Source organism: Leguminivora glycinivorella, chromosome 13 (genome assembly GCF_023078275.1).
Source record: "Leguminivora glycinivorella isolate SPB_JAAS2020 chromosome 13, LegGlyc_1.1, whole genome shotgun sequence".
NCBI lineage: Eukaryota > Metazoa > Arthropoda > Insecta > Lepidoptera > Tortricidae > Leguminivora > Leguminivora glycinivorella.
In genome coordinates this window covers 22,571,172-22,586,789 of record NC_062983.1, presented here as the reverse complement: position 1 = coordinate 22,586,789, position 15,618 = coordinate 22,571,172, and the positions used below count along the sequence as shown (strand labels likewise).

The following is a 15,618-nucleotide window of genomic DNA, read 5'->3' as shown; positions in this document are numbered from 1 at the left end:
GATTACAAAATTAATGACCAATGTGGAATCTGACATTGCTGACTGTCACTTTGACACAAAAGTCGTCATGGGTGTCGTAAAATAGGTTTTAGGGAGTGCTGATTCCAAAATTAATGAACAATGTGGAATCTGACATTGCTGACTGTCACTTTGACACAAAAGTCGTCATGGGTGTCGTAAAATAGGTTTTAGGGGTGCTGATTCCAAAATTAATAACCAATTTGGAATCTGACATTGCTGACTGTCACTTTGACACAAAAGTCGTCACGGGTGTCGTAAAATGGGTTTTAGAGGGTGCTGATTCCAAAATTAATGAACAATGTGGAATCTGACATTGCTGACTGTCACTTTGACACAAAAGGCATCATGGGTGTCGTAAAATAGGTTTTAGGGGGTGCTGATTCCAAAATTAATGACCAATGTGGAATCTGACATTGCTGACTGTCACTTTGACACAAAAGTCGGTATGGTTGTAGCGTGTGGCCTGAGTAAAGCACCACAGCTGCGACAGATGGCGCGCCCGTGTTTATTATTTTTGAGTGTTTGTAATTTAAAAACATGAAAGATTGCATTAAAATAAGCATCTTTTATAGAATGAAGTTGTTTGAAAAACCTACTTATTTAGGAGTTAGAGCAGTACGAAGTTGCGAATTTTCCCATAGTATTTACTAAGGCGCCAGAGATTTTTTTTACCAATATAACCAATTTAAATAAGGATGTTTTGTTACATAAACTTTTTCTTCTCCATTAATATTTACTGAGATATTAGGGTTCTAAGATTAGTAAATGGCACTTTAATAAAATTAACGCGTGTCTCGCAAACGGTCTAGGATACAAAATGACGACTTTTATATAGGTATAGGTTAGGTTCGTTAGGTATCTTCAAACGGACGAAGGCTCCTATTCTGTGCAGTTTCTGTAATAAGCGGGGCTCCGTCGATATCGCTTTCTGTCTCTGGCGCCTTAGTAATGCTACGGGAAAATTTTGCAACTTTGCACCACTCTAACTCCTAAATTAGTAGGTTTTAAAAAAACTTTAATTTATAAAAGATGCTTATTTTAATGCATTCTTTCTAATAAGAACAAAACACTATGCTAGAAAGAGTGCAGAGGAAGTTCTGTAGGCACATTTACAAACGACTGTACGGATATTACCCATATATGTATCCATCTCTATTCGTAACAGGAATGGTTGGTCTTCAAACTCTAGAAACCAGACGGAAACTGCTGCATATTATGCATTACCGCCAACTGTTTCACCATAGAGTAGATGACGCATCCGTGCTTGAGAGAATGGGGCTGCAAGTGCCAAGAGCGAATGTGGTGGTTGGCATGCCGGGCGCAGTGCCGGCGCGGCGGCGGCGGCGCCTGTTCGCGGCGGCCGGCGCACCGCTCGAGCCCGAGCTGCTCTTAACCGCATCATGTTGGAGACAGACGATATTGACATATTTGCTGATAGTGTTGGTGTGTTTTACAGAAAACTCTTAAGGTTCATAGACTCTACACTCCTTAGGTTATTAATGTAATAACCATAGTTTAACTTTTAAGTGTGTTTGCTTTTATTTATGTCAATTTAACATGTACATAATTATATTACCACATAAGTGCTTTGGTGAAATACTGTTAACTTTTGTGTATTTTTAATAAATAAATAAATAAATAAAAAAACGTGAAAAAAGTCCCAGAATCGGGCCCCTTTTGCTATACTCTGACCGCCCCTGTCTATACTACTGTAATGTTTGACGTTATCACGTTAAACTACCGTCCGTAAACCGACTTTACAGACAAACAATTTTTTTTGAGCAGCTTTAATCAACATTACGTTCCGGACTACGCAATGAGTCTCACTGACATACACATTTTTGATGAAAATGTAAAAACAATGCAAAGCAAGGAGTTTTGAATTTTATCTTCATGAAAATTAAAGTTTGAATACCAGTCACCATACAAAATTTAGCACTCCATTTTGATATCGTATCAGAAGTCTGAAACATCTACCGTACAACGAAACAGATAATGACTGTCACTGAAACGTGAAACGTCAAACCAAAAATTGAGACAAGTCGCTGATGATGTGTTTAATTCAGCGAAATAACTGAAAAAGCCTGCTAATTAGATTCTGAATATGTTTCTACTTCACTGCTAGCACATAAATTAACTTAGAAATGAATTTCAATGCTTCCAGAAACGGTAAGTGGTCAGTCACGTCTCGCTCTAAATCGTATGGTTGCTCGTCTATCAGTAAAGTTGATGACCTTTTCGTGGGTGCATTTCCCCAGTGGGTCAGGCCGGAGGTCTGCGGAAGGCGAAGCGGGTGAGCGACGTGGCGGCGATGGGCGCGCCGGCGCCGCCGCCGCCGGCGTACAGCCCGGCGCCCGGCTTCAGCCCCGCGCCCTCCTACAGCCCGACGTTCGGCGCGCCGCCGCACCAGGAGGGCATTCAGCTCGACGCGGGACAGGACTTTGGCGCGCCCCAGCAGCCACCTAGTGAGAATTAGTGCTACAACCAAAAGAACTGGCTAATTTGCCTTATTGTTTTGTTTACACCTGCAACATGTTGCTTCCGATATGAAAAAACATGGATGAGATTACAATTGTATACTCCAGTCTGTAAAGTTTTATGAATAAGGCTACTAACTTTTCAAATTATCAGTTTCAATTAAGAATTTAAAAATGAACTGTTTTTGTATAGTCTTATTTTGCTGTTGCTGTAGACATAACATTGTAATGACAGTCTCTTGCCTGTATAAGAAGTTGGGTAGTCTATTTCACAGGCAGCTGCTTTTGTGGAACTCGTGTCTAAAGTTTAACTATGACTAGTCAGTCACTGATTGTGCTCGGGAAAAATTGTGCTCTTGATCAGGCTATAAAATTTTTCAGATTATGGTTACATGGGAGGATACCCTCAGTCTCCGATGGCGGCCATGGCGTCACCGGGTCAGATTGGCTCCATGCTGCAACAACCTGTTGTACAGGTATGTGTTATCTAGGGTGGATCCAGCTTAGTGCCCAATGGTCAATGCCCAGGCCCCAGGGGGGGGGTCACGTGGTCTATTTGTATGGCCAACCTAGGCTCCAGGGTGGGGGGGGGGGGGGGGGCATGACCCCATGACATCATTTGCCTCCTATGTCATTAAAAAAATCCTGCATTTCACATTTTTAGGGTTCCGTACCTCAAAAAGGAAAAATGGAACCCATATAGGATCACTTGTGCGTCTGTCTGTCCGTCGTCACAGCCAATTTTCCCCGAAACTACTGAACCGATTAACTTGAAAATTGGCATGCATATGTAAACCTATGACCCAAAGACTGAAGATGTAATATAAATTAAGAAAATTTAATTATAGGGGCCACTTTTGGGGGGTAAAAGTGAAAATTAAAAATCAAAGTTTCTAGAACTATATTGTGTTACATATCAAAAGAAAGAGGTTTTTATAAGTACTTCAAAAATATTTTTTTGAAGTACTTATAAAAACTTGGCGTGGAAGGGCGTGGATGACTGTGGCAAGAGACAGGAACCAGTGGAGGACTTTGGAGGAGGCCTTCGTCAAAGGACGAGTTGGAGTTGCCGATGTAAATGAGTAAAAAAATGTAGTTAAATGAAACTTCAATAATAAAGGCTATTTTTATTTTTATTTTATTTTATTTATAAGGTAATTTTCAAGGCAAAAAATGACCATTCTCCCCCCCTTATCTCCGAAACTACTATGCGTAAAATTTTCAAAAAAATACACGAGATAGTTTTCAATAGAGATGGGCCGAATATGGACTTTGCCGAATACGAATATTCGGCCGAACATTCGGTTCAGCTCTTACCGAACCGAACATTCGGCCGAATATTCGGTTACGCTATATTTTTAAATCGGATGTTGAGATTGAAACTATTAAATGATTGATAATGGTTACATATGTTACTACAACTATGTTCTTATAATTTAATGGATAACTAAAACTTACTATAATTCTTTACTATAATTCTTTAATGTACCATGCCATAGCTGTTAATAAAAAGTACCATTTCTTTGACTTAAATAAATTCATTGAGCGCTTCATGCTAGCTCCACGGAAGGTATTTTTGCCAAAGAAATTATTTGTATATTTAGTGGAGTTATTGGCCTTCAATATTGAGCCAAATAGATGTAATAGTGTTATATATAAGTCTCAGTCAGCTGACAAAGCCAAGGACCCCATGCCTCATTTAAACTAGATTGTAAGACAGCGGAAAAACACCTGAATATGAACGTTGTTCACCAGAATATTCAGGGTTTTTCCAGCAAAGAATTAGAAGTAGGATTATTTTTAGATAGTAATAATGTTGAAGTTATGTGTATTACTGAACATTGGTTGAAACAAGAACAGTTGATATTTGATTATGTTAATTTTAAATTAGCTAGTTTTTTTGCCAGAAAATCTGCTGCTCATGGTGGCTCCCTTATTATTGTTAAAAATTGTATGAAGTGTAAAGAGCGCAAAGATGTTGTAAAATATTCCATAGAAAGAACTATAGAAATTTCATGTGTTGAATTAGACAGATATATTATTGTATGTGTTTATAGACCACCATCAGCTGACTTCAGCATATTTGAATCTACAATGGAAAATGTTCTGAATTTAGTATGCAAGGGCCAAAAACATGTTATTGTATGTGGAGATTTTAATGTTAACTTGCTCGAGTCATCTAGTAATACTGTTAAAATGTTCTGTTTGTTTAAATCATTTAATTTATTTAATTTATTTCTTGAACCTACCGGGTAGGTGTGACTAGTGCAACATGCCTAGATAATATTTTTGTAACTGTGAATGTATAGATAAGAAATTATTTAACTGTTTTCATTCCGATCACAGCGGCCAAAGGGCAGCTTTCTTAAACGTTATTCATGATACTCCACAAACAATAACATATAGACCCATTACTGGATCTCGCTTGGAATCATTCAAAAATGAAATTCTACATAGTTTGTCTATAATACCATTTTCGCATTATGACTGTAATCATTTGTATCAAGATGTTTTCAATGTAATTCTTAATCAATTTAATAACAATTTCAAAGTGAAATCTATTAGTGGGTCAAAAGTTAAAACAAAGTTTAGTGAATGGGCTACTGTAGGTATTCACAAAAGTAGAAAAAGACTTTATGAACTTTATGGTGAGAGAGAGCTGAACAAGAATTCAGAATTCCTGGACTATGTAAGAAACTACTCAAGAATCTTCAAGAAAGTGTGTTTAACTGCCAAGAAAAACTTTATTAGTTCTAAATTGAAAGTGTCGGACAACAAAGTGAAAACAACTTGGAGTATTATAAATAAAGAAGCTGGTAAATGTAAATCACGCGATTGTCAAGTCAACATTGTATCAGATAATCAACAAATAGTGTCGAACAGCGATGTTGCCTCGGCATTCGAAGATTATTTCTCAAATATAGCCGTTAACACCACAAAATGTTTACATTCTTCTGCGGCTCAAGCCCATTCATTACTTTGTGCTAATGTTAAGAAATGTAATAATTCATTTGAATTTAGTCAAGTAGACTCTGTAAATATTGTTAAAACATTCAAGTCACTCAATTTAAAGAAAACGGAAGACTTATGGGGAACATCAGTTAAAGTAATTAGTCATGTCATAGATATAATAGCACCTTACTTGGCCGTAATATATAATATTTCAATTTCACAAGGCACCTTTCCAGATCTTATGAAATGTAGCAAAGTCATACCGCTTTTTAAATCGGGTGATTCGAGTGATATAACCAATTTCCGTCCCATATCAATACTTCCTGTACTAAGTAAAGTCTTTGAGAAGCTAATGTTAAATGATCTACTGGGACACTTCAACAGACATAGATTACTTACAAGCAAACAGTTCGGTTTCACAAGGGGCCGTTCCACGACCGATGCTGCTTCGGTACTCATTAAACATATATATAATTTTTGGGAAAATTCTTGTGATGCAATTGGCATATTTTGTGATCTTTCAAAAGCCTTTGATTGTGTGGATCATGGAACGCTCATTTTGAAATTAGAACATTATGGTTTGTCTATAAATGCCCTAAACTTTATGTCTTCTTACCTTAGCAATAGAACACAAACAGTAGTTGTTAACAAAACTCGCTCTAGCGGGACTGTAGTCCAATTAGGAGTGCCACAAGGCTCAATTTTAGGTCCATTCCTGTTTTTGGTTTATATAAATGATTTGCCATGTATAGTACAAAACTTTTGTGAAATAGTACTTTTTGCTGATGATACATCACTGCTTTTTAATGTTGACCGAAAATCTACGGATTACAATGTAATTAATAGCACGTTAGCTGATGTACTGCAGTGGTTTACTGTCAACAATTTACTTCTTAATTCTAAGAAAACCAAATGTATTCGATTTTCTCTGCCGAATGTTAAACCAATCGATACAAAAATACTTTTGAATGATGAATGCTTAGAGATGGTAGATACAACACTGTTTCTTGGTTTAACATTGGACAAAAATCTACAATGGAGTCCTCATATAAAGAAACTAGCAAGCAAATTAAGTTCAGCCGCATACGCCGTTAGGAGAATCAGGCAACTGACTAATGTTGAGACAGCTCGCCTAGTGTATCATAGTTATTTTCACAGTGTAATGTCATACGGTATTCTGGTTTGGGGCAAAGCAGCTGACATACAGACTATCTTTGTATTACAAAAGAGAGCCATTCGTTCTATTTACAACTTAGGAACACGTGAATCAGTAAGAGAACTCTTCAAAGAAATTAATATCTTAACTGTAGCTTCCCAATACATTTATGATAGTATAATTTATGTTGTTAAGAATTTAGACTGTTTCACTAAGAATTCTGATATCCATAATTATAACACTAGAAACAAAAATAAGCTTGCCATAAAGAAGTTTCGTGTCCGTAAAGTACAGAAGTCATTTGTTGGGCAATGCATTCATTTTTATAATAAGTTACCTGACACTGCTTTGAGATTACCCCTCCCAGCTCTTAAGAACTACTTAAAAAAATCATTGATGTTAAAGGCTTATTACAGAGTCGAGGACTATTTGACAGACAAACATGCATGGCCCGAACCAGAAACTACAAAAAACGAATAGCAATTAAAATAATTGTATTATGTATAGAGGACACAGTTCAGATAAGAAAGCACATCAAATATTTTATATTTTATGTTGTGTAGGTAAATTACATATTTAATGATATTGAGATTCATATTATCTTTTTCTTCTATGACAATTTGATATGTTTTCTCTGAAGAAGAACGACGTATTATTAAGCAATAATATAATTTATTGAAATTGATTTCCATAGAGTACCTAGTCTGTTCATATTCTTTGATGAATACTTTTGCATGTTAAATTGTATGTTGTTATTTAATGAATGTTAATTATAAGATGTAATGTTTTGAAAAGAAGTTGCCCGCCGAGTTTCTTGCCGGTCCCATAGTGGATACCCCCTCCCAACTGAGGGGGGACTGAAATCTTCTCGAGGCTGAGGCGTAGGGTTAGAGCCGGCGTAGCTTTATTTGACGTTCATATGCGCATTGTAATATGCCTACTTGAAAAATAAATATTTCATTTTCATTTCATTTTCATTTTCATTAGTTAAAACAACTGAACTCTTCTCAACTCTTAAACTACGGTTTTTGAACTTTAAAAAAAAACAATAAAATTGTATTTATATTTTGACGCATAATTATCTCTTTTTAGTAGTTCCTTAGAAAGCTACTAAAATAGGAGCTTATTATCAAATGGAATACGTAAGATCTTCATTAGTTATATACTTTGTTTATTCGGTAAATATTCGGCAATGGAACCGAATTATTCAGCCGAATATGAACATTGAAAAACTTGCCGAATATGCCGAATACCGAATATTTACCGAATATTCGGCCCATCTCTAGTTTTCAATCTATAGATTGCAGGAAAACCTATTAGAAATCTACAGTAAAACGTAAGTCGGACTTAAAAGAAAAAAACTCAAATTACAAATTTCACTCACTGCCGCTGCAAGGAGTTACCAAATCTCTTGAAATTGTTTGAGCGCGTTTGACTATTACATATAAACTCATTTCTGTTTCGTTTTGTTCAAAATATCGATTATTCGCAAAAATGACTTAAGTTCCTACTAAAAAGGAGGCGCTTACGCCCTTCTTGTAGTGTACGGAACCCTTACAACGCGAGTAGAACTCGCACTTGGCCGGTTTTTTATTTATAAATGATAATTCCTTTTCCAGGACATGGCCCTGCAGTACGGCAACCAGTTAGCAGCAGCAGGGCGCGAGGCGGTGCAGCGCGAGCTGGGCCGCTACGTGCCGGTGGCGCGGCTGCGGTACTACTTCGCCGTGGACACGCGCTACGTGCTGCGCAAGCTCATGCTCATACTGTTCCCCTACACACACAAGGTTAGCACTTGTACTACTTGTAGCTAGTAACACAACATACATAAGTGTTCAACGAGGGAACAAATCAAATTATTTTATTGAATATTTTTCGATTTGTTCTTTTTTCAAGTAGTCAGACTACTATATATAAATTGTAAATTTAAATAGATATCATACACGAAAGAAAAAACGACAGGGCCCACTGGTCACAGGGCTTTGGTCTAGTGGTGAGGACGTTAGCCGCGTAAGCTGAAGACCCGGGTTCGTTTCCCGGCTCGGCCACCAGTGGGCCCTGTCGTTTTTTCTTTCGTGTATGATATTATTATTTTATTATTTATTTTGATACACTAGCAGCTCTTCGAGCTGATGCGTGTATATCACTGCACTTGTGTTTATTTTGCACTTTTCAAAGTTCTAATATAATTGTCCAGTCTATTTTTGAAACAGTTCACTGACGGCGCGCTAATAACAGTTTCTGGTAGAGAGTTCCACATATTAACTATGCGATTCGGCAGGAAGTGTTTCTTAGGGTTGCTAGCACATGGAGGTTTGATAAGCTTTTTAGAATGCCCTCTTAGTTTTGAGTTCTGGCTTAGTATATATGTATAGGTCTTTCATATTATTCACATTGTAGTGTCCAGACAAGATTTTGTATGTCTCAATGAGATCACCACGCTTTCTTCTATCCTCCAATGATGTAAGACCTAATTCCTGAAGCCGTTCGTCGCATGGCTTATCTATTTAAATTTATAATACATAAGTGTTATTTGAAAATAAAATTTGGATTTATTTGTCTTTGTAAAACCCACTTGTGTTAGCTAGAAGATGTACTAGTATCAAATGAATAGCAGCACAGGTTTTCTCGAGTTTTCCAGCAGAATTCCGATGAGAACGAAAATAAGTAGGTCTTGTGACTGTACCACCAACCCTTTTCAAATCATTAAGAGTGGCACTGAATTTGAGCAGTTTCATGTGTTCTCTCTTCCCGTTTTGGGAATACAGGGCGTTAGTTCATGTGTATACGTATAACATACATACGTTAAGGCCTAAGGGTCTTGTTAAGTGTATCTATAAGAAACATTAGGTTTTTTTATGGTGTTTTTAACTTGTTAAGGTCACAATTGGCCAGAGGTAGTTAAAAGTAGAGAAAGCTGGAATGCATTGGAGGAGGCTTTTATCGCTCGGGGCGGCCCTTATGATGAAAATGAAGAAATTTAAAATAAAACAAAAAACAGAACTGTAAATATTTATTAAGTTAATACCTAGATTAATAAATATAACAATGATCATGATTTTCAGGATTGGATGGTAAAATACGACCAAGAGAGCCCAGTTCAGCCGCGTTACGATCTAAACGCGCCCGACCTGTACCTGCCGGCCATGGGCTACGTCACTTACGTACTATTAGCGGGCTTCATGCTTGGTGAGTGTAGAATAATCAAACTAAAACGGTTAAAGTTTTACTCGTATCAAAAGTATTTCCTTGTGAGTCTTTTAGTAGTTTGAAAGAAAATTTTGCTATATTCAAGTCAAGAGTGAATAGGCTATCACTGAACCAGTGAGCTACAACTTCGGCCTTGTCGTCACTTTCCATCAGGTGCGACTAAGGTCGATCACTGGCCAGTTTATAAAAATAATAAAAACTTTAGCCTTTTTACAGAAAAATCTCTAAAATTAAAAAATACAATCTGCATTAAATATTTTGTACCAGCCAAGGTGGCTTAATAGTTCGTCACACTGTATTCATTTGTTCAATATATTTATTTCATGTTCAGGGCTCCAGCACCGCTTCTCCCCCGAGCAGATCAGCATGCAGGCGTCGAGCGCGCTCGCGTACATCGTGTTCGAGATGCTCGTCTACACCGTCACGCTCTACGTCACGCACACACACACCAACCTGCGCACGCTCGACCTGCTCGCCTACTCCGGCTACAAGTACACCGCCATGATAGCCAGCCTGCTGGCGGCGCTGCTGGCCGGTCGGACGGGGTACTACAGTATGCTGGGGTACTGTAGTGTCGCGCTGTCTTACTTCTTGGTGAGTTGTTGTTTATCTACGTCATGCACACGCACACACACACATCAACCTGCGCACGCTCGACCTGCTCGTCTACTCCGGCTACAAGTACACCGCCATGATAGCCAGCGGACGGGGAACCTACTACAGTATGCAGGGGTACCTACTGTAGTGTCGCATTGTCATATTTTTTGGTAAGTCCAATTATATGCCTGCCTATTTTTTAGGGTTCCGTAGTCAACTAGGAACCCTTATAGTTTCGCCATGTCTGTCTGTCCGTCCGTCCGTCCGTCCGTCCGCGGATAATCTCAGTAACCGTTAGCACTAGAAAGCTGAAATTTGGTACCAATATGTATATCAATCACGCCGACAAAGTGCAAAAATAAAAAATGGAAAAAAATGTTTTATTAGGGTACCCCCCCTACATGTAAAGTGGGGGCTGATATTTTTTTTCATTCCAACCCCAACGTGTGATATATTGTTGGATAGGTATTTAAAAATGAATAAGGGTTTACTAAGATGGTTTTTTGATAATATTATTATTTTCGGAAATAATCGCTCCTAAAGGAAAAAAAAGTGCGTCCCCCCCCCTCTAACTTTTGAACCGTATGTTTAAAAAATATGAAAAAAATCACAAAAGTAGAACTTTATAAAGACTTTCTTGGAAAATTGGTTTGAACTTGATAGGTTCAGTAGTTTTTGAGAAAAATACGGAAAACTACGGAACCCTACACTGAGCGTGGCCCGACACGCTCTTGGCCGGTTTTTTTTTTTGGGTTCTATGTAAAATCGTGTAATATGTATTTTGTGTGGTTTAAATTTCCAGGTGAAGACCCTCCGCGTGCAGGTGCTGGCGGGCTCGGCGGCGCCCGCGCCCGCGGCGGCGGCGGCGGGCTCCGGCTACGGCGCGCCGTACGCGGCCGCCGGCAGCCCCTACGCCGACGCCTACCAGCCCGCGGGCGGCACCAAGCGCCGCGTCTACTTCCTGCTGTTCGTGGCCGTCACGCAGCCGCTGCTGTGCTGGTGGCTCACCTACCATCTGGTGCCCGCTGCGGCGGTAGCTGCGGTGCCGGTCGCGACGCGATAGCGGTATCACAGTCCCTGAAGCGAAACATGCTAAGAAATGGTCGGTTGTTAAAATACTGACACGCGTTACGTACGATTTCGAGCGAACGTCGCCCCGGGCGCCTTATGCCGCCCCGACTCCGACCCCTCCGGCGGGACCGCGAGGCGCGTCTATTTCTTTACACTTGTGGCTGTGACGCTGCCGCTGTCCCGCCGGTGGCTCGCCTACCATACAAAAATATAAAAGTGTCTATCATATAAAACTAAATAAATTATCTGCCTGCTCCCATCCTATTTTCACGTCAATCCGTGAAATGACCGATTGTGAATCTTATTTCTACGACATAAGGTCTACCTATAGTCGGTCACTCGTATTGCTCGTCAACACACCAGCTTAAACATATTTAGACCTTGTGTCTTTACAATAAGGCTGATGAACTATCAATGTATAAAGCCACGTCATTTTCCTACTAAAATGACCATTCGTAAGCGGGCTATGTGCTGTCATTACCGTAATGAACCCTGTAATATAATTAGCAGAGTCGTTAGGACAGAGCCGATCTCATTTACGAATTACATTACAAAAACAACTTGTGTTTGTGACGTTCTATGCCTAAAGGCGTTAGAGGCCAAACGCGATAAGTTGCATGATACCCTGCAGCCGGACCACCTGGCCTTATTGTGCTCAGATCACAATGGTGGAATAGGCCCTTGATGGTCCGGCTGGAGAGAATCACGTGACAATTTGGGCAAACTTGTTACTGAAATTCGAACTGTGTGCAATTTTCCAGGGTTCGAGGATATATATCCAGCGGGGTTCGACGATATATATCAATGGATATAAATATCCGATATTTATCATTTGTTTATAAATATTGCAATTCAAAAATGGTTTTTAAAAAATGTAACATTGTCGAAAATATAGTTTTTTGTGTTTGAAACTGTTTTTCTACTAAATGTTCTGTTTTTAGTAGAATTTTCCTTATCTGAATTTGTATTCATAAATAATGCAACAAAATACTGCTATGCTTTCCATACAAAATCGATATATATCAAAGTTGGTATATATCCGATATATATCATAAATATCCGATATTTTGATATTTATTATAAATATCGGATATTTTCGAACCCTGCAATTTTCGCAAGGTTCTTATTGCAACAAAACATAATCCCGATTGATCCTCTTACCTCCTTGAAGGAATTTTAGCTGAAAACGTCCTTATTATATTTGAAGCATAAAAACTCTTCTGTGAGGAAAAGCCACATTGATTCAATTAATAGATATTTAAGCTGTTTTGAATGAAGGTTTCACCTTCTCAGAAATCGGCCGTGTCCTAACGATTGCTATTAATTTACTATTAGTTGTAAATAAACACCGTTCCAACGGATTTGATAACATTTTGTAATTTGTATTGACTTCCTACCTCTGATTTGTATGAAGGAAAATGTAAACAAGTTTTTTGGTAATTTCTGATCTAGACCCATGACACTGCTACCAGTCTATAGTTGTATAGTTTGGTAAGCCATTTCACACAGTAGAAGAGGTAACAAATTTGAAATGGCACCTTTTTACTGACAATGTGGGTTTGCCGGTTTATATCACTATTGTATTTAATTAGTAACCCTTATAAGTAAACTTTAGGGATATTAAAAAACATATGTTGCTTTGTTATCTATTGTTTTTAGATAGATATAGGCATATTACTTAAATATTATATTTTGTATTTAAGTGTTTTTATTTCACTCCTTACTGCATTTAAAATTGGTGAGTTTATTAATGGTGAGAAAAGTAAACGAATTGGTTTCATGAAAATCTAGGTGTATTATATTTAAAAAAAGAATCCAACTGCATTTTGACCGACATTCTGGCTCATCCGCCAATCTCCTATGATTATGATTTTAACTTGTATTTTTACTAATCCTTGCATTATATTAAAGATATAGTTTTTTAAATTGTCGCATTATTTTCATTCCTTGCCTGTCTTTGTACATACATAGCAGAGTAAAACACTGTCGATAATAAAACAAAGGAACATCAAAACACCATTGTGTTCTCTATAGTATTAAACTATATATTTTTCCCCTCACTAGCTCGGAAACACGTGTTTTGTCCTTTAATACCAGCGGGTAAAAACGCATTTTATCCACTAGTGGGTAAAGTAATTTGACCTTGAATAAAGTCAAATTAACTGCTTTAAAGTTGATAAAAGTAGGTGAATCTAGTAATAAAGATGATTTACCACCTGTGGAACTACTGGAAGCAGTGATAAATGCATTTTTTGCGTTGTAGTTTCCTCGCTATAGTGAGGGGAAAAGTTTTGTGTTACACTCGGGTGCAAATGTATTTTACTTCTCGTGTGTTAAAAACCTCGCAAGTTCAGGATTCTATTCTCGAACCACTCGCTTCGCTCGTGGTTCAACTATAGAATCCTTTCACTTGCTCGTTTTTCAATTCCACACTCGGCGTTAAAATACAACTTTGCCCCCTTGTATAACAAATAACTATTTCCCATAACAAGGAAAGAGCTAAAGGTTGAAGCTCCTGTGTAAACAGAACCATTAATGCAAATTGGAACATAAATAACAATAAAACTATAATGGTATTAAGACGCACGCGTCTATGACCTAATCCAGTAACACAGTCCACCGGCCCGGCCCCGGAGCGGGACGCACATACACGGCGGCCCGCGGAGCGAGCGAGACAGAGCAACTCTACACCTTGACCTAGTTTCTAGCTCTTGAAACGACGCCTCCCCGGCATTAGCGCGCCATTTTTAAGGACTAGAAAACACTATTCAATACCGATTATGTTAATTTAGTTGCAGTCTTCGTAATAATTTCAGAACATTTTAGTTATATCGAATTGCTAACTATAACTTTTAATTTTTTTCTTCTTACCATAGTAATTAGCCACCAGGTTACATTATTGAATATTGATATAATATGTCGTAAAGTAATGAATAGTAATCAGAATAATCAACAAATATTCATAATGCCGTCATGTTTTCTAATTTCTGTATAAATGATTCGTACGTCGCGCAAAAAATATTACGTCAATGCGTCTGAAGTTAGCAATATGTTATGATTGGCTGCGGAACGACCTTGGCGCATTATGTCAAAATAGTGATGGGACATGGTTCGCTCTGGTCGACTACTATCAAAATCCTTCGACTAAGTACTCTGTCGTCACGTCTTATTAAATAATTTTATTGATTTGAAAGGGAGGACACCACGATGATGCCACTTTTTAATTTGTAATCTTTTTTGCCAGACTATAACTGCTTCATTAGTTATAGATGGCTAAGGAAGTCTTGTCACTAAAAAAGGAAGAGAAATGTAGAGGCGAGGGTTTATCGTGCCATCATCATCATCAATCATTTAAGAGTTGGCCTCTTGTCGGTGGAGCAACTTCCATGAGTGCCGGTCTTCTGCCTTCCTTTTGACTTCCTGATACGACACAAAGTTGATTTTTTTTCCTTTATTTGGGTCATATACCTACGCTCTCCTTGGTCTCCCCCTTTGCCTTCTTGCCTCAATTCTTCCTTCTAGTATGTTTTTAATGAATTCGTCGTGTCGTATCAGACATTATCGTGCCATAGAAAATTTAAATTTCATGACTTTTTTAAGTGACAAGATTTGCTTGACCGTCTAGCCATATATAAATAATGTTGTATAAAAATTAGGTACTTATATCCACAAAATAGTCAATTGTTGCAATAATGCCACTGTTTCCTAATGAAAAAAAAAATTTCAGTAGGTACTACCTGTTTTTATTGATTTCCATTTTAACCATAAGAAAAAGTTCTTTGAGTTAATTAATGGGGATATGTACAAGCGCAGGGGCATTAACTCAAACTTTAACCTGCGCAGTAATAGACTCCACAATCGGTTGGTCGCCGAAAAGCACAGACTCGACAAGTCCGAGCGTTCCGTGTATATCATAGGCCCGTCGATTTACAATCGCCTGCCCTGCCGAACTCGGTAAGAGATGCAGTTTCCACAGCGGCATTCAAGGTCAGACTTAAGAAGTGGCTAACGCAAGAGTCATTCTACTCGTATGAGGATTTTTTAGTCTACCTTGTTGACAAATTGTAATTTATCCATAAAGATATACACCGATAAATGTAATTAATAATAATTATACACAATTCCATCAACATG

General features: G+C 38.2%; 1 protein-coding gene across 1 annotated transcript; it reads left to right on the top strand.

The window, feature by feature from the left end:
• Positions 1–2,031: 2,031 nt before the first annotated feature.
• On the top strand, positions 2,032–13,414 carry LOC125232801 (protein YIF1B). Its single transcript, XM_048138581.1, has 7 exons — positions 2,032–2,190; positions 2,280–2,486; positions 2,880–2,974; positions 8,226–8,393; positions 9,672–9,795; positions 10,148–10,410; positions 11,216–13,414. The coding sequence occupies exons 1-7, from the start codon at positions 2,166–2,168 to the stop codon at positions 11,474–11,476; spliced, it is 1,143 nt and encodes a 380-aa protein (XP_047994538.1). The 5' UTR covers positions 2,032–2,165; the 3' UTR covers positions 11,477–13,414.
• Positions 13,415–15,618: the final 2,204 nt, after the last annotated feature.

Bases quoted from the DNA above. Each gene is read 5' to 3' on its own strand.
- LOC125232801 (XM_048138581.1), top strand. From the start codon at position 2,166: ATGAATTTCAATGCTTCCAGAAACG. The intron at 2,191-2,279 runs GTAAGTGGTCAG...GCATTTCCCCAG, and splicing joins TTTCAATGCTTCCAGAAACG to TGGGTCAGGCCGGAGGTCTG. The intron at 10,411-11,215 runs GTGAGTTGTTGT...TTAAATTTCCAG, and splicing joins TCGCGCTGTCTTACTTCTTG to GTGAAGACCCTCCGCGTGCA.